Consider the following 22,687-nt stretch of genomic DNA (forward strand, 5'->3'; position numbering starts at 1 on the left):
CAAGTCTCAACACATGGTTCACCTGGTCTTTAACAAATGAAAGCTGACTGAATGAGAAATGAACTGATACTGTCCAAAGACAAGAAGAATTAATCTTTCCTTGAATAAGAGGAGCGGGATCCCTGGGTGGCGCAGCGGTTTAGCGCCTGCCTTTGGCCCTGGAGACCCGAGATCGAATCCCACGTCGGGCTCCCGGTGCATGGAGCCTGCTTCTCCCTCTGCCTATGTCTCTGCCTCTCTCTCTCTCTCTCTCTTTCTGTGACTGTCATAAATAAATTTAAAAAAATTTAAAAAAAAGAATAAGAGGAGGGACTGACCATGACTCCCTGCTTGACCAAACTTTAGACAGGCTCTCCTGAGCCTCCTTCTCGACTAGGCCTCATCCTTGGGCACCCCCGCTGGGTCCTATGTTAGCAAGTAAGTTAGTTTAGTTTATTTTTTAAAGATTTCGTTTATTTATTCATGAGAGACACAGAGAGGGAGGCAGAGACATAGGCAGAGAGAGAAGCAGACTCCCCGCGGGGAGCCTGATGTGGGACTTGATCCCAGGACCCCGGGATCACAACCTGAGCCAAAGGCAGATGTTCAACCACTGAGCCACCGAGGTGTCCCAGCAAGTAAGCCAGTTTATGCACAACCCCCCACCCTGATATCTGATCACCTTTGATATCTGATCACCATGGCCTGCCTGTACCAAGAATCCTACCAAGCAGGCTTAGCAAGACTCCCATCCGCTGACCCCTTGCTCTGCACATTGGTTAGAAATCTTCTCTTGCCCTTACTGTGTTCTGAGTTGAGCCCTATCTCTCCCCTATTGGAATAGTCTTAACATCTATTGCAACAGTCCTGCACAAAGCCTTACTATTTTAACAAGCATCAGAACAATTTTTCCCTTAACACCTTGCACAGGTGTGCCTGGGAGGGACCATCCATACCCTCCCTTAATAAACTGAGAACTTCTTCTAAAGTCTATTTACATATTCCTTAATCTCAGGCAAAATATAAAATGGATTTGTTCCCTTTACATTTGTTTGCATTCTAGTGAGAATTAGTGTCTTCTCCACATGTTTATTCCTAATTTTATTTTCTCCTTGCATGTGATCTCTTCCAATTCTCCCCTTACCCTACCGAGTGCTGGTAATTTCCTTAGCAATTTGCTGGGTCAAAGGAGCAGGGAGAAGAGCCAATTTGTCCTTTGTTGGCCTTATTTCCCACTACTGTGTCTTGGCTGGTTGCTGTCTAATTTTTAATTGCATTTTACCTCAAAAGAGTTTAAAAATTTATTTGACAAAATTTTCCATCTTTTTCTTTGCGGTTTCATCTAGCGCTTCTTGGGGTGATGATCCTGTATACTCAAAGGAGGCCTATGGGTGACACACTGGCTCCTCTCCACAGCTTCAAGGGGAGGATTCTCTTCTATCCGCAGTACACAAAGAAGATGAAGGCTTGGGACTTAACCAGAGTCGCAGTATGGGGGTAAAAACATCAGCAGTCTGATTCCATTTTCTGACCAATTCACCACTGTGCTAGGGCCAGGAAAGTCTCTTCCCTTTCAGAGATTTCATAAATGTGGGATGCCTGGATGGCTCAATGGTTGAGCATCTGCCTTCGGCTCAGGTCATGATCCTGGGGTCCTGGGATCGAGTCCCACATCAGGCTCCCCACAGGCCTGCTTCTCCCTCTGCCTATGTCTCTGTCTCTCTCTCTGAGTCTCTCATGAATAAATAAATAAATAAAATCTTTAAAAAGAGAGAGAAAGATTTCATAAGTGCTCGATTTATTTATTACATTTTCTGGTTAGCCTGTGATTTTTTTTTTTTTACCACTAAAATACTGTGGTGTATCCATATGGTGGCTAACTATTTAGCAATATAAAGGGATGAACTATTGATACATGTGACCACTTGGGTGGATCTCAAAGGGCCTTTATGTTAAGTGCAAAAAGCCACTCTGAGAAGGTCACACAGTATGTAAGACCGTTCATATGACGCTCTTGAAGTGACAAAATGATAAGGATGGTACACAGATTAGTGGTTGCTCAGGGTTAGGGATGGTGAGGGAGAGGGTGGGTATGGCTATAATGGGGTAGTGAGAGGGACAGAACAGTTGTGGTGATGGTACAGTTCTGTTTCTGGATAGTGCTGATGGTTACGTGAATATACACAAGTGATAAGATGACAGAACCATACACAATTGAGAGAGAGTCAAGGTTTTTAATGATAAAGAATGTCTTTTTTGTGGGGGGGTGGGGGATAAGGGAGCATCTAGCTGATGACCTAGGACCCAACTTCTGGGCCACATGAAGTGAAAGCCACCCTTTTTTTTTTTTCAAAGTTCACAAAACCCCAAAGATAAGACCAGTGGGGCAAAAAGACTAATAAGTAGGGGTGTTAAGATGGTGAGTTCCCTGTTCAAGGGGTACGTGTGTGTCCATGTCCACTGTAGATCTTGACTTTCTCTGAGTGCTCCTAATTTTCTAAAGTTGAAATCCTGCTTGTTTGCTTGAAGGGTAGCCATATTACGTGGAACAGTGTTTGTTTTAATCAGTGAAATTGGGCAGCCTGGGTGGCTCAGCGGTTTAGCGCCGCCTTCAGCCCAGGGCCTGATTCTGCAGACCGGGGATTGAGTCCCAAGTCAGGCTCCCTGCGTGGAGCCTGCTTCTCCCTCTGCCTGTGTCTCTGCCTCTCTCTGTGTGTCTCTCATGAATACATAAATAAAATCTTAAAAAAAAAATCAGTGAAATTAAAATAAAGGAAAAGAGGAATGGGAAAGGTGAGGCATTAGAAAAAAAAATTTTTAAACCCCACAAACAAACCTCAAACTTGAAAGGGGTATGTTACTCTGCTACCCCAAAAACCTTAGCTTGGAGGATGTAAAATTTTGGTGAAAATGTCTCTTGGGATGAGACACACTGACCTTGACCCCTTCCTGTCCCCTCACCTACCTCTTGTGCTCTGCCCATCCCCCCCCCTCCCCCGCTTTCTTGGTTTCCCTCAGTTGTGTCAAGGTGAGCCACCCCCTGACTGAGACAATGGGTTAAAATGGAGTTGGCACTTACTCAGCAGGAGGCGGCGGCTTCTCCCCCAGCACCTGGTACTTTCTGTCCATGCGGTTGGGCGGCTTGGAGTACCGCGTGAAGCTGTGAGACACAGGGGAGTCAGCGCTCTGGAGGCTGGCGTAGGCAGGCTGGTCTGCGGGAGCCCCACCTACCTGGCTGGGGCTCTGGGTCGGCTTGTGTGACACTGTGACTCCCAGGTCTGAGGCTGACTCCTTCAAAATACTTCTCTACTCCTCCACAGCTGTGGAGACAACCTTAGCGGGGGGGGGGGGGGGGGGGGGGGGGGGGGGGGGGGTGGTGAAGGGGTGGGGTATGTGTATGGGGGGGGTGAAGTTCTTATGGCTAAAACTGACCTAAGGCCCCTGAGGGGGGTAACGAAGGCCCAGAGATATGTGTCCTTGCTTCCCTGTGGTGAGGACCCAAAGAAAAACAGGTGGAAGTGCTTTTTAAATAAAAATACAATATGTCCAGGGACACCCAGGTGGCTCAGCGGTTAAGCACCTGCCTTTGGCCCAGGGCGTGATCCTGGAGTCCCAGGACCAAGTCCCACATTGGGTTCCCTGCAGGGAGCCTGCTTTTCCCTCTGTGTCTCTGCCTCTCTCTGTGTGTGTCTCTCATGAATAAATAAATAAAATCTTAAAAAAAATACAATATATCCAGTTAACCTTGAATTTCATGGAAGCAGGGAGTAATTTTTGGTGTATGTCCCATATAACACCAGACAGCCCCAGCAACATGGACTTCATTTTGTAACCACTGAGAGACTGAATATATGAACGGATAATAGCTGGACTGTACCTAAGTACAGAGCTCTGACCCAGAACCTGCAGCAACCTGCCTGGGAAACCAGCTCCTTGTCTACAGTGAACACTTCAGGAAGTCAGCCTGATGCAGGTCAGGCTTGCCGGAAGCCATGTTGTTCTCTCTCATGGCAATCCAAAGTGCTAAGCAATAACTCCTGTGACAATCAGCTCCAAATGGTTGAGACTTGATTACTAACTGACAGCTTCCCTAAATTTTGTCCCTGCTTCTAACCTAGGACCAACCAGAGAAAGCCAGATTTGCAGCTGTAAATAATCACACTGAATGCCTGCTGCTAGCTAGCCTGCTTCTAGCTTCCCTACATCAACAGCCTCCAATAAAAGCACACCTAAAGCCCTTCCTTTCTCCACCATACAGTCTCCCTTGCCTGCTTTTGAGTCTCTACTAAAACCTAAATGGTGATGGTTGACCCCCTTGCTGTACCAAGCTCCGAATAAATAGCCTTTGCTTTTCTCACCCGGTTGGTCTTAGGTTTATTTCCACATTGCAGATGGCATTCGTCCTCAAGAGGACCTCTCGGAGGTATGCAAAGCAGGAGATTCCTCACTGCTACTTCCTCAAAACCAGGAATTAAACCACATCAATGGTTCCCACAGAGAACACAGAAGTCAGTTCAACCACTGGCTCTATTACTCGCCTTCTATAACATCAGCATTGGGGGACAGTGGGGCCCCACCTGCAATGGACCATGAGTCTGACGACCCCGATGGGGGCATAGTGGGCAGAGTACACGGCCAGAATGCAGAAGTCTCGGATTCTTCCAACAAGCCATCTCCAATGTCCCTCTTTTTTTTTTTTTTTTTTAACCAGGATGATGGGTATGGGCAGAGGGCTGGGATTGCCCACTGTACTCATGGAAAACCACTGAACACCCAGATGGGTTCTCAAGGTGGAAGCCTATGTGAGCTGTGGCACTCAGCGGGAGTGAGCACAGAACTTCAGAGTCAACCGCTCACTGGGTCCCTTAGGGTCTCAGAGCTGTGAGCACAGGCGTTGCATTCTGAGGAGAGTCTGGTGAAGCAACAGGGTGGCCTCTGGCCTATGCCTAGGGGGTTGGGGAATGCACCTGGAAGGGGAGATCCTGGGCAGCCCAGCATCCCTACCTTCCTGCTGAAGTGGCACTGGCACTGGACAGGGCTTTTCTCACTGCATGTTCTCCTCGATTCTGGTGTCGCTTCAAGCCTTTGATTGATGAGGACCCAGGAAAAGAAGAGAGGACCTGGTGAGGATGGACCAGGTGGCAATACTGGCTTCCCCACCACCGGTGCTCTGACACCCACAGGCCTATTAGCCTCTACCTGTCTGGGACCGGTCTTTGTCACACTGCTGGTTTGAGCATTTTGTGTCAGGAAACCTGAAACCAAAGGAAAGGACATGAGCTTTTCCCCAGTGACCATGAGGACAGCTCAAGTCAGGCACTGGGTAACATCTCAGCCCACAATATCATGTGTACCTGTCTTATTATGACCCCCATTTCCGAGGGAGAAACTGAGGCTCAAGAGGAGTGGCCCTTATATGAAGTCACAGGCTGTCAGGGGTGGGAACCTCATATGTGGGAGCCCACAGATGGTCCCTGGAGACTCTGGGCCATGAGGTTTGGTGGCAGGGCCCTGTTGTACACCCCATGGCCACTCACTGCAGGATCTTCTTGACCACTTCCACAGCTGGGTCTTCAATCATGGGCTTCCCCATGTGGCTCGGCTGGGCGAAGGACTCGGGGGTGACCAAGTCTAACTTGGCCTCCTCTTCAAGGGCTTCTGAAGATACCAGGATGTCACTCTCCACCTCCAGGTCAGTCATGATATTGTCCTACAGGCCCAAGAGAAGAGTCTGAGTGTATGAGCCCTGCCTAGGTGCTATGGATACAGGCAGGTTGGGTTCATGTCCCATTACTACCTCACCCAGGTCCTGCAGCTGGAAGCCAGCTGCCTGATTCTTTGAGCTTCTATTTTTCTTCTAAAAAAATGGCAATGGTCATAACTTTAGATGGTCATTCATTCATTCATGCATGCATTCATCTATGCGCGCATGTTGGCTTTCGAAATGTTTCCCAAGTACCTGCTTCCTGCAAGGCTCTGCCTGGGTCCTGGGACACAGTGTAGGGAGGTAACATGTGACCCTTGTCTTTACGGGGCTTAAAGTCTGGTCAGACAGCAAGCATTTAATATGAACTCTACAAATAAATGTTTGGTCAAAATTGGGACCAGTGCTGTGAAGAAGTTCCAGAGTCTTCCATGAAACTGAGGGCCATAGACCTACGAAGCCAGCCTGTAGATATGCCTAGGCACTGTTCTTGAAAGGGATGAGTGAATGAAAGTGTGCACAAGTAAGTGGTCAACACCCCCTACAAGTTGGACCTTTGAGAAAGGGTAGGGGTGGTGGCCCACAATGAGTGCTTAGTTAGGCTATTCCTTATTTTATTTGAGCCCCGGCTCAGTAATGGACTGTAACAGGGAAAGACTCCAGATGGACTCCTGAGTTCTGTCGTGAAGGGTGCACTGCTAGTGGCATGATGGAGGCTTAGTATTGGTGATACGGTGTGAAGAGCTTCTCCATAGAAGGGAGGGCTGGTTCAAAACATGGCAGTGAGAGGGTAGCCAGAGCAGAAGTGGAGGGGTGTCCACTTATGCCCACATTGGTATATGTGGGTATGGGTATCCACTTATGCCCACACTCCCCCCCTGGAATTTAATTGAGTGCCTCTGGCATTCAAAGCCTGGAGTCAGAGGCTGAATGTGAGGTGAGGTTGACACAAGCTCTGCCCGTTTAGGCAGAGTCTAGAGAGACAGCTCTTAAAATGGAGATCTTCACTGTCTGGTCTCGTCTAACTGTCTGGTCTGAGAGAAAGCCCAGGGGAAAATGATGTCTTTGGGGTGGGAGTGAGGGCAAGAAATGAAGAGGCCATGGAGGGAAGACTGAAGAGCCTGCTGTAAAGGCCCAGTCCAAGGGTCTGGATTTTACCCTGAGGACAGAAGAGTGACACAGTCAGACCAACTTTCTTCAGTGTCAGGTCTGGTTTCAGCTCAGGGAATGGATCATGAGGGGAAGTGAGAGAAAAAGGGCACCAAGTGGGCGAGAAGGGGCGGTGGGGGTCGGGTGGGGAGAAGCCAGTGGTTGTTCCTAGATGTGGGTAGGAAGGAAGAGGCTGAAAGTTAAGGTTGCCTGAGAACCAGTGGGTGGGGTAAGCTGAAGGTCCTGGTGGACATGAGGAGATGGTGTCAAGAGGTGAGGGGTCTCTGAGGAGACCAAGGCAGGGAAGTGAACTATCTGGGATTTGAACCCTGATCTGAAGGGGGAGCCCATAGTCTTCCCAAGGCATTTCTGGCCTGGTGTCCAGCAGAAGCCTGGGAGCCTCCTCTTCCCTTAGGCTCTGCTGAGCCCTGCTGGTCTCCTAGGAGCCTGGACCAGACAGCTCACCCACCCTTCCCCACTGCCCAACCCCTTTCTTTACTGTCTGTGCCTTACGGTAAAGACCACTTGAGTCACGGACACTGTGTCTAGCCTGCAGTTGAGGTACTGAATCCTCTGGCCAAGTCTTTCCTTCCAAGTCTGGACGAAGCCAAGGATGTCTTCTGTGGTCACCATCTAAGGGAAGAAAGCCACAGAAAGCAGGTTGCAGGAGGGCCAATTGTCTCCATCTGAACTGTCAGCCTCTTGGTTCTTTGGATCTGGGAGAGCGGGGAATGCTGGCTGGCTCTCTTGGGCAGCTGCACTGGGGCAGGGAATCTTTTACTGATGGGGCATCAAGAGTTCTAGTCCTGGTTTTATGGGTTCATTCTGGGCAAATCATTTAGATTGCTCAACTCAGTTTCCTCATCCATAGGGTGGGGGCCCAGAATACTCTCTGGGGTCTCTTTTAGCTCTGAAACTCTTAGAAGGAAATGTTTGGCCCAAGATGGCCAGGCTGTGTAGAAGTGAAATGACCACAGCCTTTCTGGAAGGTGACCTAACAAGGTCACATACACATCCCCCTGTAGCAGCAATCTCACAGACCGTGCCCCGAGGTATGCCAGGAAGCACCTGTAAGGATGTTCACCTTCACTGTGCATCTCACCACATCACTCAGAAGTCCTCATTCATGGTCCCCTGAATCTTTAACTGACCTACATAGATGACCCAGGCCAGGGTGTTCCTTGGCCTCTTCTGCTTCCTTCATTTCCAGTGCACTCTGAGTCCTAACCATTTATTTGCTACTCAACTCTGGAACCAGAAGGTGTCTCTCCTGGTACCTTAGCCAGGCCACCATTCTCTCTGCCTCAGTCTCCCTGCCTCTCTCCTCTGTCCTTCCTGCCTTTCTGCACACAGCAGCCAGGAGGCCTTCTTCACAGGCCACGGAGCACATAATCATGACCACACCTGTCCCTGGCATCTGATGCATCATTTTCATCTCCCAATCAATGCTTTTCAGAAATATTCAACCAGTTGCTTCCATCAACACACAATTGCCTGCCCACCCAAGCTCATGCTCCCCTGACCTGGCCAGGTGGCTGTGCAAGCCACAGGCATCCTGTCCAATACCCTGACACCACCAGAGAGGACAATGAAGGGGATGGAGAAGTGAGGAAATGTGGAAGAGCGAATGTTTCTGCTCTGGAGAGGCAGAGGGGTCCCTAGAGGGTCTGTTGAAGGGGTTACTTCAGATTAATCTGGTTTCTTCATGCTGCCCGGGGGATGTGCATGAATAACTGCACAAAAATACAGAGGTCGCTGCAGACTGCAAAAAAGTAATAACATGAGGGACATGTACTCACTCTATGTTTTGTGGATGTTCAAACTTTCTTCACGAAGCATGTGTTACTATGCAAGAAAGAGCAATAAAGATAGAAACCAAATGTCCTCTCAGTGTTAACAAAAAAATAAAACCTCAACTCAACTGAAATGGAAAAGACAGAGCTTGGTGAGGAAAGACCATCCCACTAAGACAGCTCCAGCTGAGACATCTGGTTCTCAAGCGCCTGGTTGAGCTGTTGAGAAAACATTGCCCAGGGAGGCCAGGATGGATGTGGACCGGGGACAGAGATGTGTGCGCAAGGCGGAAAAAAGCAAGTAAACAACATAAACATCCAGAGACCTGCTGTGCTGATCCATTTTGCTCTCATTTGGCCTTTTCACAGTTCATATGTAGAGAAAACAGAAGTAACCAGTTTATGTGCAATGGTCAAAAACACCAGCAAATGAAAAATCAAACAAAAAGTGGTTGTGCAGAAGGCATAATTCTGCTTCTGTGTTTCCTCTATGGCTGAGTTCCAATTACAGGAGGGATGCCTCGTGCCCTCAGAGGAGGAGTGAGGTCAGACCGCAGCCCCACACTCACTGGACTCTGCCTGCCAGGGAGGGGCTGGGGGCTGGAGGAGGGCTGTGTTTTCTTTTCTTCCTTGATTCCATTGAATGGAACAAGGGTTAAGTAGGATGGCTCAGAGGCCCTCTGGAGCTGGAGAAATCTTGATGACAGATATAAGTTTACTTCCAGTTTATAATTCTTGGATAATGCAGGGGATCCCTGGGTGGCTCAGTGGTTTAGCACCTGCCTTTGGTGTGGGGCGTGGTCCTGGAGTCCTGGGATCGAGTCCCACATCGGGCTCCCTGCATGGAGCCTGCTTCTCCCTCTGCCTGTGTCTCTGCCTCCCTCTCTCTCTCTCTCTCTCACACTGTCGCTCAGGAATAAATAAATAAAATCTTAAAAAAAAAATTCTTGGGTAATGCATCTTTACTATTCATAGCTCAGCAAATACCGAATACTTACTTTTTTATCTCCCTTTGAGCTTCGACACATTTCTATTTTCCTTTGGAGCTGTTCCAGAGAAGAATTTAATCCATCTGTTTGTAAATTAGACTTTGCAACCTAGAAAAACCAGAGGCTCCATGATTTTTTTTTTCTAGAATACTTATTCTGATCAGGAAAATGTTCAGCAAAACATACTGAGATGAATTCAGTATTGGAAAAATGAAATGGGGGAGGTGGGGTGGGAAATGCACCATGTTATCAGAAACTAGATCAATGCAAATGTAAAAGGGCTTGGTTTTGTTTTCTTTTTTACTCTCAAACAAATAAGGTTTAAAAATAAAATCAACAACCCACAGTAGCAGTTGAGGGCATTGTCCCACTGGTGACAGTTGTCTGAGTCACCTGGAAAACACGAAGAGCCTTAAAACATTCATGAGCTGCCCCAGTAATTCCAACTCTGGGAGATACCCTATGGACATATAATCAGAGTTTCCTATGCAAGGGTGTTTACAATGCCATTGGTATAATCATAAATGAAATCCACCAAATGCTCTTCCAAAAAAAGAATAGATGAGTGAAAACGGCAACACACTCAGGAGAGGAAAGTTATCACAGCAGGGGTTTTGAAAGAATCTTTAAAGATTCTATAGCCTAAGAAACTGTATAAATAGCAAGAGGTCAGTTTTGTTCTTTGTGCATATACACATACACATGTACATGTATTATATTATATATAATGTGTATTATGTGTATTATACACTTTATATATTATATAATATATATAAAATCTTTCCATATATAGAAAAAAAGCTTAAAAATAAGTCAGTCATTCCTGGCTTTATTGAGAGACAATTGACATAACATTATGTAAGCTTAAGGCATACACGATGTGTTGATTTGATACACTTAGATGTTGCAAAATAATTATCACTCTAGCATTAACTGATACCTCCAACCACATCAAATAATTACCATTTCTTTTTTGTGATGAAAACATGCAAGATCTACTCTCTTACCAACTTTCACATATACCATATAATATTATTAACTATAATACCATGCTGCATCTTAGATCCCTAGAACCTATTTGTCTTATAACTGGAAGTTTTTACCCACTGCCCCTTATCTCCACATTTCCCATACCACTCAGTCCCTAGTAACCACCATTCTACTCTCTGTTTCTATGAGTTTGGCTTTTGTAGATTCTACATATAAGTGAGATCATACAGTTTTTGTCTTTCTTTCTCTGACTTATTTCACTATGCATAATGCCCTCAAGGTCCATACATGTTGTCACAAATGGTAGGATTTCCTTCCTTTTCGTGGTCAAATACATATCTTCTTTATCTGTTTGTCTGTTGACACTCTGCCTTTTTCCACATCTGTTTCCACACCTTGGCTATTGTGAATAATGCTGCAGTGAAGCATTATTCAAGACCATATTTTCATTTCCTTTGAATATATACCCAAAAATGGGATTGCTAGAGCATACGGTGATTCTATTTTTATTTTGTTGAGGAAACTCCATACTGTTGTCCACAGTGGCTGCACCAGTCTGCACTCCCACCAAAAGTGCACAAGGTTTCTTTTTTCTCCACACCTTTGTAATCAGTTATTATCCCTTGTTATTTTGGTGGCAGCCATTGTAAGAAGTATGAGGTGATACCTCATTGTCATTGGTCTTTCCCTGATGATGAGTGATGTTGAACACCTTTTCATATACCTATTGGCTATTCATATGTCCTTTTTGGAAAAATGTCTAATCAGTTTCTCTGCCCATTTTCAAACCACATTGTTTGCTTCTTTTGCTCTTGAGTTATATGAATTCTTTTTTTTAAAGATTATTTATTTATTTATTCATGAGAGACAGAGAGAGGCAGAGACACAGGCAGAGGGAGAAGCAGGCTCCCTGTGGGGAGCCAGATGTGGAACTTGATCCCAGGACTCCAGGATCACACCCTGAGCCCAAGGCAGATGCTCGAACACTGAGCCACCCAGGCGAACCAGAGTTATAGGAGTTCTTTATATATTTTGGATATTAACCACTTATAGGATACATTATTTGCAAATATTTTCTCCTATTCCATAGGTTACCTTTTCATTTTATTGTTTCTTTTGCTATGCAGAAGCTATTCAATGTGATGCAGTCCTACCTGCTAATTTTTGCTTCTGTTGCTTGTGCCTTTGGTGTCACATCCACAAAATCATTGCCAAGACGAATGTCAAGGAGTTTTTCCCCATATTTTTTTCCAGAGTTTTATGATTTAGAGTCTTACGCTTAGGACTTTAATCCATTTTGGGTTAATTTTTGTGCATGGTATAAGATAGGGGTTCAATTTCATTCTTCTGTAGTGTTTATGCAGTTTCCCCACACCATTTAAGTGTTTGAGTATAGTACACTGAAATAAGGAATTGTGACGCTTTGCTCTACTTTCTCAGGAATGCTTTAGCTATTCATACTCTATCACTGTTACATACAAGTTTTAGGATGGATTTTCCTATTCCTGTGAAAAATTCCACTGGGATTTCATTTTTACTTGGCTTATACTTTTTTGTTTTTGGTATTTTTTTTTTATTGGAATTCGATTTGCCAACATATAGTATAACACCCAGTGCTTATCCCATCAGGTGCCCCCCTCAGTGCCCATCACCCAGTCACTCCATTCCCCCGACAACTTCCCCTTCCACTACCCCTTGTTCGTTTTCCAGAGTTAGGGGTCTCTCATGCTTTGTCTCCCTCTCTGATATTTCCCATTCATTTTCTTTCCTTTCCCTTATCCACTGGGATTTTGATAGAGAATGCACTGAATCTATAGATAGGTTTGGGTAGTATGGATATTTTAATAATGTTAATTCTTCTGATCTATGAACATGGGATATCTTTCCATTTGTGTCTTCTTCAATTTCTTTCATTAAATTCTTGTAGTTTTCAGTGTATAGATCTTTCATTTCCTTTGTTACATTTATTACCAAGTGTTTTATTGTTTTTGGTGCTATCGTGAATGAGATTGTTTTCTTTATTTCTTTTTTAGATATTTTTACTATTAGTATATACAAATACGACTGATCTCTTGATGTTGATTTTGTATCCTACAACTTTACTGAATTTGTTGATCAGCTCTAACAGTTTTTTGCTGGATTTTCTATATAAAAGATCATTTGTTCTGCAAACAAAAACATTCTTACTTCTTCCTTTTCTTTTTGGATGCTTTTTATTTCTTTTTCTTGCCTGATCATTTGGGTACTATGTTCCAGTACTATGTTGAATAGGTGTGGTAGACAGAGTACCCTTGTCTTGTTCCTGATCTTAGAGGAAACACTTTGAACTATTCATTGTTGAGTATGATATTAGCTTGTCACATATGGCCTTTATTATACTTAGTGTGTTCCTCCTTTACCTAATTTGTTTAACATATTTATCAAGAAAAGACGTACATTGTCAAGTGTTTTTTGCATCTATTGTGATGATTAAATGATTTTTATCTTTCATTATTTCATTAATCTTTCATTATCTTTCATTAATATGGTGTCACATTGATTGATTTGTATATTTAGAACCATACTTGCATCCTAGAGATAAATGACACTGGATCATGATGTATGATCCTTTTCATGTGCTGTTGAATCTGGTGTGCTAATTTTTCTTAAGGATTTTTGCATCTCTATCCATCAGGGACATTGGTCTGTAGTTTCCTTGTAATGTTCTTATCTGTCTTTGCTATCAGGGTAATTCTGGCTTTGTAAAATGAATTTGGGAGTATTGCCTCCTGTTCTATTTTTTGGAAGAGTTTGAGAAGAATTGGTGTTTTCTTTAAGTGTTTGGTAGAATTCACCCATGAAACCATTGGGTCCTAAGTTTTCTTTGTTGGGAAGTTTTTGATTACTGATTCAATCTCCTTACTTATTATTGGTCTGTTCATGATTTGTCATATTTGTTCATGATTCTGTCATATTTGCTCATGATTCTGTTTCTAGAACTTTTTCCATTTCTTATCCAATTTATTGGTATGTAATTAGTCATAGTAGGCTTAAAATTCTTGTAGTTCTGCAGTATCATTTGCATTGTCTTCTCTTTCATTTCTGGTTTTATTCAAGTCCTTTCTCTTTTTTCTGTGTCTAGCTAAAGGTTTGTTGATTTTGTTTATCATTGAAAAACCATTTCTAGCTTCATTGATCCTTTCTATTGTTTTTCTGGTCTTTATTCCATTTATTTCTGATCTGATCTTTGTGATTTACTTCATTTTGCTAACTCTGGGTTTAATTTTTTTTTCAAATTCCTTAAGGTGTACAGTTAGGTCATTTATTTAAGATCATTGACCTCAGTTCACATTTTGACTTCACATTCGAGAGTTCTGTGTTCTTGTTCTAAGTCACTTAATTACTCTCCGCCTCAGTTTCTTTGCCTCTAAAATAGGGGGGCAAATACTTGCTTCATATAGTTCTTGTGAGGACTAACATAGGTGATCAAAACAAGTCAGTTAGCAGGATGTATGGTACATAATAACTCAATGAATCCTAGAGGCTATAATGATTTAACATCTGTCTTCTGGCTGGAGTTCAAATCCCATGGGGCAGAGCCCACAGTTGTATTCCCAGCACTTGGGACAGTGCCTGGTATGCAGGTAAAGAATGAATCTGTCCTACCTCACACTTGATGTTCACTTGCAGATTTGTCAGCAACCGCTGGATTTTCTCTATGAAAACAAGATCCACAGATAGGTTATGGAATTTGCTTTCAAACTTGTTGATGACATCATTGGCCTGTGAAGAAATATAAAAAAGTAAAGGAGGGGGGTTTAATTTGGAACTTACAGACTTTGGAAGCAGAGGGAGACAGGCTCAATTTTTTGGAATGGGGGCTTGGCAGGCCTGTCAGGCAATGAGCAAGGATGTCTAGGACCTGGCTGGAGGTCAAGGGCAGGGCTCTCCCACCTGGTCCAGGTATTCACTTTCCATCTTCTCCATGTTGATCATGATTAAACTTTCAACAAACTCTATTCGGGAAGCTTCCTTCTCCAGTCGATGACACAGTGAGTCAATTTCTTCAGAAGAAAAGTTGCCTCCCTCAGAAAACAATCTGAAAATAGTTCAAGAGAAATAAAAGCCACTGATCAGACCTGAAACTTCCCACCCATCCCAAACACTGTGGTTGATAAAGCTTTATATTAAAAGTATAAGACATAGAAAAATGAATAGAGGTGGTTCAAAGATAGAAGCAGTGAAATAACCCAAATATCTTTAAGGGATGAACAGAGAAACAACATGTGGTATATACACACAAAGGAGTAGTATTCAGCTTTAAGAAGGAATGAAATTCTGACACATGCCACATGATGAGTGTTGATGACATTAAGTGAAATAAGCCAGACACACAAAAGGACAAATACTGTATGATTTCATTTATATGAGGCACCTACAGTAGTCAAATTCATAGAGACAAGAAAAAAAAAAAGGAATTCTGCTGCCAAGGGCTGGCAGAAGAGAATGGGAGTTAGTGTTTAATGCATTCAGAGTTTGAATTTATGAAGATGAAAAATGTTGGAGATGGTTGGTGTTGATGGTTGCACAACAGTGTGAATGAACTTAGTGCCACTGAACTAACTGCACACCTGAAAGACAGATGAATGGATAATTTTATGTCCTATATTTTGCCATAATAAAAAAATTAAAGGGGGAAACAAGACCACTTCTCAACAGAGAAAGCCCAGTGCCCACAGAGGCCCCCGATGCTGGCTCCCACCTGCAGTGCTTGATGAACTCAATGTTGGTTAAGCAAAGCTTGCCCAGGCTCTCCTCCAAGTACTGGCGGAAGCTGCGCAGGGACACTTGGATGACATCCACATAGCTAAGCAGCTCCTGGTGCAGTGTGCTGCTCAGAGCAACCAGCCTAGGGGACACAGGAGGCCAGGGTGGTGACCCAGGGATGGAAGGGCACCCTGGGGGCCACTTGAGCTCCATTGCTGTGCCCAGCTGTGGAGCCACCACAACCACAGCCATGTTACTCTCAGTAGAAAAAGAGGCCAAAAGGAAGTTCAAAATGCCAGTGTGTGCAGGACACAGCATGGGACTCTCAGTGTGCTGTATCAGAGGACATCTGTCTCCTCTCTCTGGCCCTTGCCGCCAAATTACTAAAGGAATCCCCGTTCCTACTGGATCTTTGCCCTCCCTGCAGTGCTCGCTCTCTCTAGCTCACAGCAGTGTGGCTCCTGTGGCTGGTGCTCTCCCAGAGGAGCACCCTGCAGGTTTCCTCTTCACCTTTAAGACCACCCTAACCAGCTGCCTATTATGTCTGACTGCTCCTGTGAGGTCCCCTCATGTTACCTGACTGAGGTCTCCCTGAGTTCACCAGAGCCTCCATCTCAATTCCCCGAATGGTCTCCTTGGAAGCCCTTGCTCTGCTGTGAGCACACCCCCACCCCAAGCTGGGTCAGTGCTCCTTCCTGAGGTGAAAACTCTGTCTCCTCTTTACCGTCCTCCATCCCAGGCCCTCCTGCAGGAAGCTCTTCCTGATTTCCCTTGAAGGAAGTGGTTTCTTCCAGCATGGACATTTCGGGGCTGGTTAGGAACATCCCTGCACCCTGACCACATGCACCCTTTTCTGTTCCTGGCTGCTCACCCAGCCCCCAGCCCCCAGCCCGACATTCACACAGTTGGACTCTTACTTGTGTGAAGAGGTGAGCTGAAAAGAGGAGGTTGCTATAGGGCCTAGACAACTGACTCTTATCCACCAGGGTGGGACCACTCCTTTGAGAGCAGCTAAAGGCTGGCATTTCGTGTCTGGGATTCTAGGCCCTCAAGACTTCCAGGGCCCTCACCTCTGGCTCTTCGTGGCATTCAAGAAGATGTGCTCCATGTCGTAAATCTTGCGGCGGAAGTTTTTGCTCCTTATGTTCTGCTCCTCTTGGAATTGGAGGAACATCAGCCTCTCCTTCCTTAGCGTCTCGGTCACCCCAGCACAGTGGCTGTCCAGCCGCTCTTGATGGAGCAAGAGCTCAGCTGAAAAAGGATGAGGGGGAGCTGAGGCCCTCCAGGATCTCAAGTCACCTCAGGACATTCCTCTCCTGGATGGTGACCGTTGCCCTCGGTGTGGCTTGGGAATGGGTGCAGATCTGAGAAAGGCCATCTGAGACTGCCCCAGCGTCTCTAACTGGAAAGGAGGCTGTCCAGGCTGTGAGTGAGAGGTCGCTGCTTGCAAAGACACCCAGGAGCAGGGGGATGGGTGGAGGGTGTTGGGAAGGTGGGGAGTCTGGTGAGAGAGTCTGGAGAAAACAATCAGCACAACGCTGGGCAGTCTGAGTTTGTTCCTTTCTACCAGTGGCTACTCTTTCCGGGAAGCTTGAATTCCATAGGACTTCTAGGGTGGGCTAAACAGAACCAGGATTTAGCTTCAAGAGCTCCATCGTAGGCCTTTCGAGCTGCAGACAGCCTCAGATCAGCCCACCCCATCTTCCTGCTGCCTGGAAGGGAAAGTGCTGCCATCCCGCTCTGCCAAAAAGGAGTGCAGGGACTCTGGGACCTTGTTTCTCTGACCTTGATCTCAGCATCATGCACTGGGGCAGGGAGCCACGGAAGGGGCAGGAAGACAGTCTTCACGAAGTGTCTCAATTTATACTTATATTTAATGAACACATTTTCCAGATGAACACAATGAGGTTCCAAAGGCAGGGCAGCCTGGGTGGCTCAGCGGTTTAGTGCTGCTTTCAGCCTAGGGCGTGATCCTGGAGACCCAGAATCGAGTCCCACGTTGGGCTCCCTGCAGGGAGCATGCTTCTCCCTCTGCCTGTGTCTGTGCCTCTCTCTCTCTCTGTCTCTCATGAATAAATAAATAAAAGCTTTAAAAACAAAACAAAGTCAAGCAGGGTTCCCAAGGCCCCAAGCAGGGGGACTCCGGGCTGGGCTGGCTGATTCCTTAACTCAACTGTCACTGCTCCAGACAGGAGGAGTTCGGTTGGGACCATGTGAGGTCACTCTGGAAGCTCAAAGGGTCATGAAGAAACTTGAAGTGTGACACAAGTGAAAACCCAAAACAGTCATTGAGGATCCAACTAAAAATATGTTACCCACTAATGGAGCCCTGTGCCTAAGTGCAAGATGGCACCTCTTTTTAAGTTATAAATTATAAGCTTAAATTAATGGGTAACAGTTGCTTAGGATTCCTCACTGTACCCTTTCAGGGACAGTTAATTACCACCAGAAGTATCCTCTTCTGCAAGGGAAGGAGGGATCAGAGAAGTCAGGTAACTTGTCCAGAGTCACACAGCTAGAGAGGCTGAGCCTGGTGGCTCTGATTCGTGAGCTCAGGTTTACCCCTAGAGCATCTGAATGCAGGTGTATATCTGATAGATGTGTGAACAGATCATCTATTCACGCTGCTAAAATAGGACTATACTCTTCATTTTGGCATCTAAATCCTTGTTTAAAAAAATTTTTTTTTAAATCTCAAATGCAGGTTCTAAGAACTGTCTTCTCTGCCAGTCTGGAGGTGAAACCCTCACAGAGGGGCATCTACTGAATGCAGAACTGATACCAGCTGTCTGGGACAGGGTGGTCTTCCCAAGCAGGGTCCATACCTGCCCTGACATTATGGATGTCCTTTTCAATGCGCTCAGCTCTTAGCTCATGTAGGTGCAGACGCAGCTCCAATTCTGAATCAAGTTCATCAATCTTGGTGGCCACGGTGACCCGGGTTTTGAGGACACATTGGTCAAACCACTTCTCTAGGTGCTCAAAAAAGCCAGTTCGAAGCCTGAGGAAGATACCAGTGACAGTCAGCTCTGCCAGTGGCAGTGACCAGGGAGAGAGCTTTCCATATCGATACATAAAGTGCTTCCCCCTATCACTTCTTCCTCCCCCCCCCCACTATATTATATTCCTTTGTCTGGATGGACCACCATTAATTTAACCAGACTCGGCCAAAGGACATTAGATGGTTTCCAACCATTTGTTCTTCAAAAAAGGCTACAATGAATAACCTTGTGCGTAAGTCAAGTGTAGAAGCATTTCTACAGGATATATTCCCTAAACTGGAATTGCTGAATCAAAGGCTAAAATACATCTGTGGTTCTTAAAGATATGGCTTAACTGCTTTCATGGCAAGGCACCCAGAACTGCCATCCACAATGAATAATCATTTCCCTTTCTCCACAGCCTTGGAGTGGATTGCCATACTTTTGAATTTGACAATTTCATCATGTTATGATTGAAACTGAACATACTGGCATCTGTTTAAGACTATTTAATTTCTTTTTCTACATACTATTCATGAAAATCTTTTGCCCATTTTTTCTCTATTGTGTAGATGCTGTTTTTCTTACCAATCTCTTTATATGGGCACTCCTTATATATTGGGAACATGAGATCATTTGACTATGATGTGAGTTGCAAATATTTTTCCCAACTTACCACTTCTTCCTTTTCAAAATTTATGTTATTATTAAGATGCCCATGTATTGTTAAGGTGTTGGTTGTCCCCAAATTTATCTATAGATTCAATGCAATAAAATTTATCTATACATTCAATTCAATCAGGGTGCCTGGGAGGGGCTCAGTCGGTTAAGCATCTGCCTCTTGGTTTCAGCTCAGGTTATGATCTCAGGGTTGTGAGATCAAGCCTCATGTCAGGCTCCATGCTCGGCGGGGAGTCTGCTTGAAAATTCTCTTCCTCTGTCCCTACCCCCCACCCTTGCGTGCACACACTCTCCTCTCTAAAATAAACGAGTAAATCTTTAAAAAATAAGAAATAAAAATAAAAAGCATAGCAGATGTCTTCCTCTAGAAACTGATAAGCTGATCTCAAGTTTATGTAGAAATGCAAATGGCCAAGGAGAAGACCAAAGCTGGAGAACTTACACTACCAGATATTGACTTAGTATACAACTACAGGAACCAGGCAGGGTGAGGCAGTGATGTGTCAGAGACACAGAGATAGAAAGGAAGTCTGGCAGAGCGGTGGGGACACTCCAGCCTTCTGGAGTCAAGTGGTTATCCACATGGAAAGACATGAATCTGACTCCTATCTCGCACATAAACAAAATTAATTACAGGTAGATTATACATCTCCATGTGGAAATTTAAAATGATAACATTTGTAGTAAATCCCATAGGAGGATATTTTCAGGGCCTTGGGGCAAGCACAGATTTCTCAGATAAGACAGGAAGTACATTAACCTTAATGAAAAAAATTGATGAATAGGATCTTATTGCAAATAAGAATTTCTCTTCATCAAAAGATTCCTTTAGGAGAGAAAAAAAAAAAAAAGGCAAGCACAGAGAGGGATAACCATTTGCCACGTATTAACCTGAAAACTCTTTGGTACTATCTTTGGTTGTATCTTCTCAAGAGGGACACACATAGAATCCTATGTCCCAACAATTCCACTCTCAGTTATGTATCTAACAGAAATGGAGACATATGTTCACCAAAAGACTTGCACAAGAATGCTCAGAGCAGCACTGTTCCATTCCCCAAAGAAAAACAACTCAACTATGCATCAGCAGTAGAATGGATAAAGAAAATGGATTATGTATTTTTATAATGGAATACTACACAGAAATAAAAATGAGCTAAGACCACATTCAAAAATACATACGAATCTTGCAAACATAATGAAAGGATTCCAACATAAAAGAGTATGTTTTCTATGATTCCATCTAAATAAAGTTCAAAAACAAGCAAAACTAATTCAGAAGTTAAAATATTGGCTATCTTTGAGGAGGAGAGGGCAATGACTTGAAATGAATACATGAGGGAGAGTTGGTAATGTTCTATTTTGGGGGAAGTACTGGTTACCAGGTGTGTTCCCTTTGGGTAATTCATTGAGCTATACGTTCATGATTTCCATACTTTTCAGTATTGTATCCTTCAACATGCAAATCAAATCAGTTTAACACAGAACTATTTTTCTGGTTAATCCCAAGGCCAGATGGCATAAATGTTTGGCTCAAGACTCTGGAATCACATGGTCTAGATTTACATCCTAGATCCAACCACTTCCTATCTCAGAGATCTTATCAAAATAGCTAACTCCCTGAGCTTCAGTTTCTTTGTCCATAAGATAATTATAATTATAAGCTAATTATAGTACCCCTTTCATAGTTATTTCATAGGTATTTCACAGTTATTGAGAGTATCAAATCCTCTCAATAAATATTAGTTCTTGTGGTGGTCCTTGCTTTTATTCTTTAAGGAGAAGACAGGCAATGGCCTGTGACAGATGAAGGAGAAAGGATGAGTTTCAAGTCAAGAGACATTTTCAAGGTGAGATGATGCTGAGGTGAAAGAAAAGAGTTCAAAAAGCCTGACTTAACCCCTTCAACTCCCTGCCAATGTCTATACATAGGAGGTAGACTAATCAGGTGATCTCTAGCTGGTGAGTCCTAGCTATGACATTGTAGAGTCAGAGTGCAGTGGAAATGCTATCTGAAGCCAATTGCAAATTTCCACATTGGGTCCAAATTCTAACACAGAGGCCCAGAAAATTGGGGGTTAGGGGAAGTAAATTCTCAGTGGCAGAATTATGGGTCATTTTTATATTTTTTATTATACTTTTTTCAATTTTCTAATTTTCTGCAATTATAGTGTTATATAATCAGAGCTAAATACCATATTGATATATACTCATATATACTCAGGAGGGAGGGAAAGAAAGGAAAGAAAGAAAGAAAGAAAGAAAGAAAGAAAGAAAGAAAGAAAGGAAGGAAGTGGCAAGATTACACATGTGCCAGGGGTTCTAATATCTTGCAGGAAAACACTATTTCTTACATACAAGGCCCAGGCCAGCAGGCATCCTGGGACAGACGAAGGGGGTCACTCTCACAGAAGATATCTGTGTCTACAAATAATTCCTGGAAATTTACTTTTTATTGTTTCTCATCTCAACCCTCAGTTACCTACAAATTTTCTTTTTCCAGCTGAAACTAGGCCAATCTTTTGTTGTAATACCTCACCTGGTTAACAAAACTTAGGAGAATGAGAATAAAAGGGGTTTTTACTCACTGTTTCTTAATTTGTAAAACTAGTCTGGGTGGAATGATCACTTGTTCTAGGAAGTTGGCATTGGACATGTCATTGATGAGAATGGTAGAAAGGTTGGAATGGGACCACTTGCAACTCTCTTCTTCTTGTTCCAGGGTTAGGAAGACAAAATAAGTGTGTCCACTGGAGGTAGTGAAGGACTCCATGTCCTCATGGGAGATCTCCCCCAGACTCTCTTCCTGGGCTTCAGCCTATGCAGAATAGAAGATTTTAGACTTTATGTCATCAAACAGACCTGGGGATCCAACCATAGGATCTTGAATATCAAGGTTGTAAACCTGTGGGCTGAATCTTGCCTGTAATTATTTTTTCCCCAGTATAATGCTTTCAAAATTGGGAAATTCTACAAATAATTTGGATTTCTGATTTCTCTTAGAAATCAGAAAATTTGTCAATTCTGAGTCTCCATTCCCACATGGCATTATTGGTTGGAGCTGAGTAATGACTGCACAGTTGCCTTAGACTGAATGTTGGGTGTTCTCTGAAATTCAATGTGTTGGTATTTGGAGGTGGATTTTTAGGAGGTGATTAGGTCAGGAAGACAGAGTTCTCATGAATGGGATTAATGCCCTTATAAAAGAGTTGGTTCTTTCCACCATATGAAGACACAGTGAGAAGATGGCTGTATATAAACCAGGAAGTGGGCCCTCACCACTCACCAAATCTGCTGGCACCTTGATCTTAGACTTCCCAGCCTTCAGAACTGTGAGAAATTTGTTGTTCATAAACTGCCCAATCTGTGATATTCTGTTATAGCAGCTCCAACAGACTAAGACAATAGTCTTATTTTATACTTGGTCTCCAGACCTTTTTTCTATTACATGCCTATGGGCATTTGAAATAGGGATCCCTGCACAAGATTTAATAATGAGAGTAACTTCCCTGCACTCCAAGGAGACCTCTGTCTGCCAACTTGGATATGGATCTTTTGTGCTACACAGGAGAATGGAAAGAGAGAAAGAATAGAGAGAGGTTAAGTTGGTCTATACAGGAAAGAGGAGCTCGGAAAGAGATGACTAGGGAAGGACAAAGAAAGCAATACAGTTAA

General features: G+C 44.0%; 1 protein-coding gene across 5 annotated transcripts in view; it reads right to left on the reverse strand.

The window, feature by feature from the left end:
- CCDC180 (coiled-coil domain containing 180) overlaps positions 1 to 22,687 on the reverse strand; it is a 66,662-nt gene that overhangs the window by 18,597 nt on the left and 25,378 nt on the right. For all 5 annotated transcript variants that reach the window (XM_072727884.1, XM_072727886.1, XM_072727888.1 and 2 more), the window contains 12 exons: positions 21,601 to 21,830; positions 18,176 to 18,351; positions 16,421 to 16,601; positions 15,346 to 15,492; positions 14,538 to 14,682; positions 14,250 to 14,366; positions 9,624 to 9,722; positions 7,346 to 7,465; positions 5,517 to 5,689; positions 5,179 to 5,234; positions 4,984 to 5,062; positions 3,059 to 3,139 (listed from right to left, as the gene is read on the reverse strand). In XM_072727884.1, the coding sequence (XP_072583985.1) occupies positions 3,059 to 3,139; positions 4,984 to 5,062; positions 5,179 to 5,234; positions 5,517 to 5,689; positions 7,346 to 7,465; positions 9,624 to 9,722; positions 14,250 to 14,366; positions 14,538 to 14,682; positions 15,346 to 15,492; positions 16,421 to 16,601; positions 18,176 to 18,351; positions 21,601 to 21,830 (1,604 nt within the window). The remainder of the gene's footprint in view (positions 1 to 3,058; positions 3,140 to 4,983; positions 5,063 to 5,178; positions 5,235 to 5,516; positions 5,690 to 7,345; positions 7,466 to 9,623; positions 9,723 to 14,249; positions 14,367 to 14,537; positions 14,683 to 15,345; positions 15,493 to 16,420; positions 16,602 to 18,175; positions 18,352 to 21,600; positions 21,831 to 22,687) is intronic.

Source organism: Vulpes vulpes, chromosome 12 (genome assembly GCF_048418805.1).
Source record: "Vulpes vulpes isolate BD-2025 chromosome 12, VulVul3, whole genome shotgun sequence".
Classification (NCBI taxonomy): Eukaryota; Metazoa; Chordata; class Mammalia; order Carnivora; family Canidae; genus Vulpes; species Vulpes vulpes.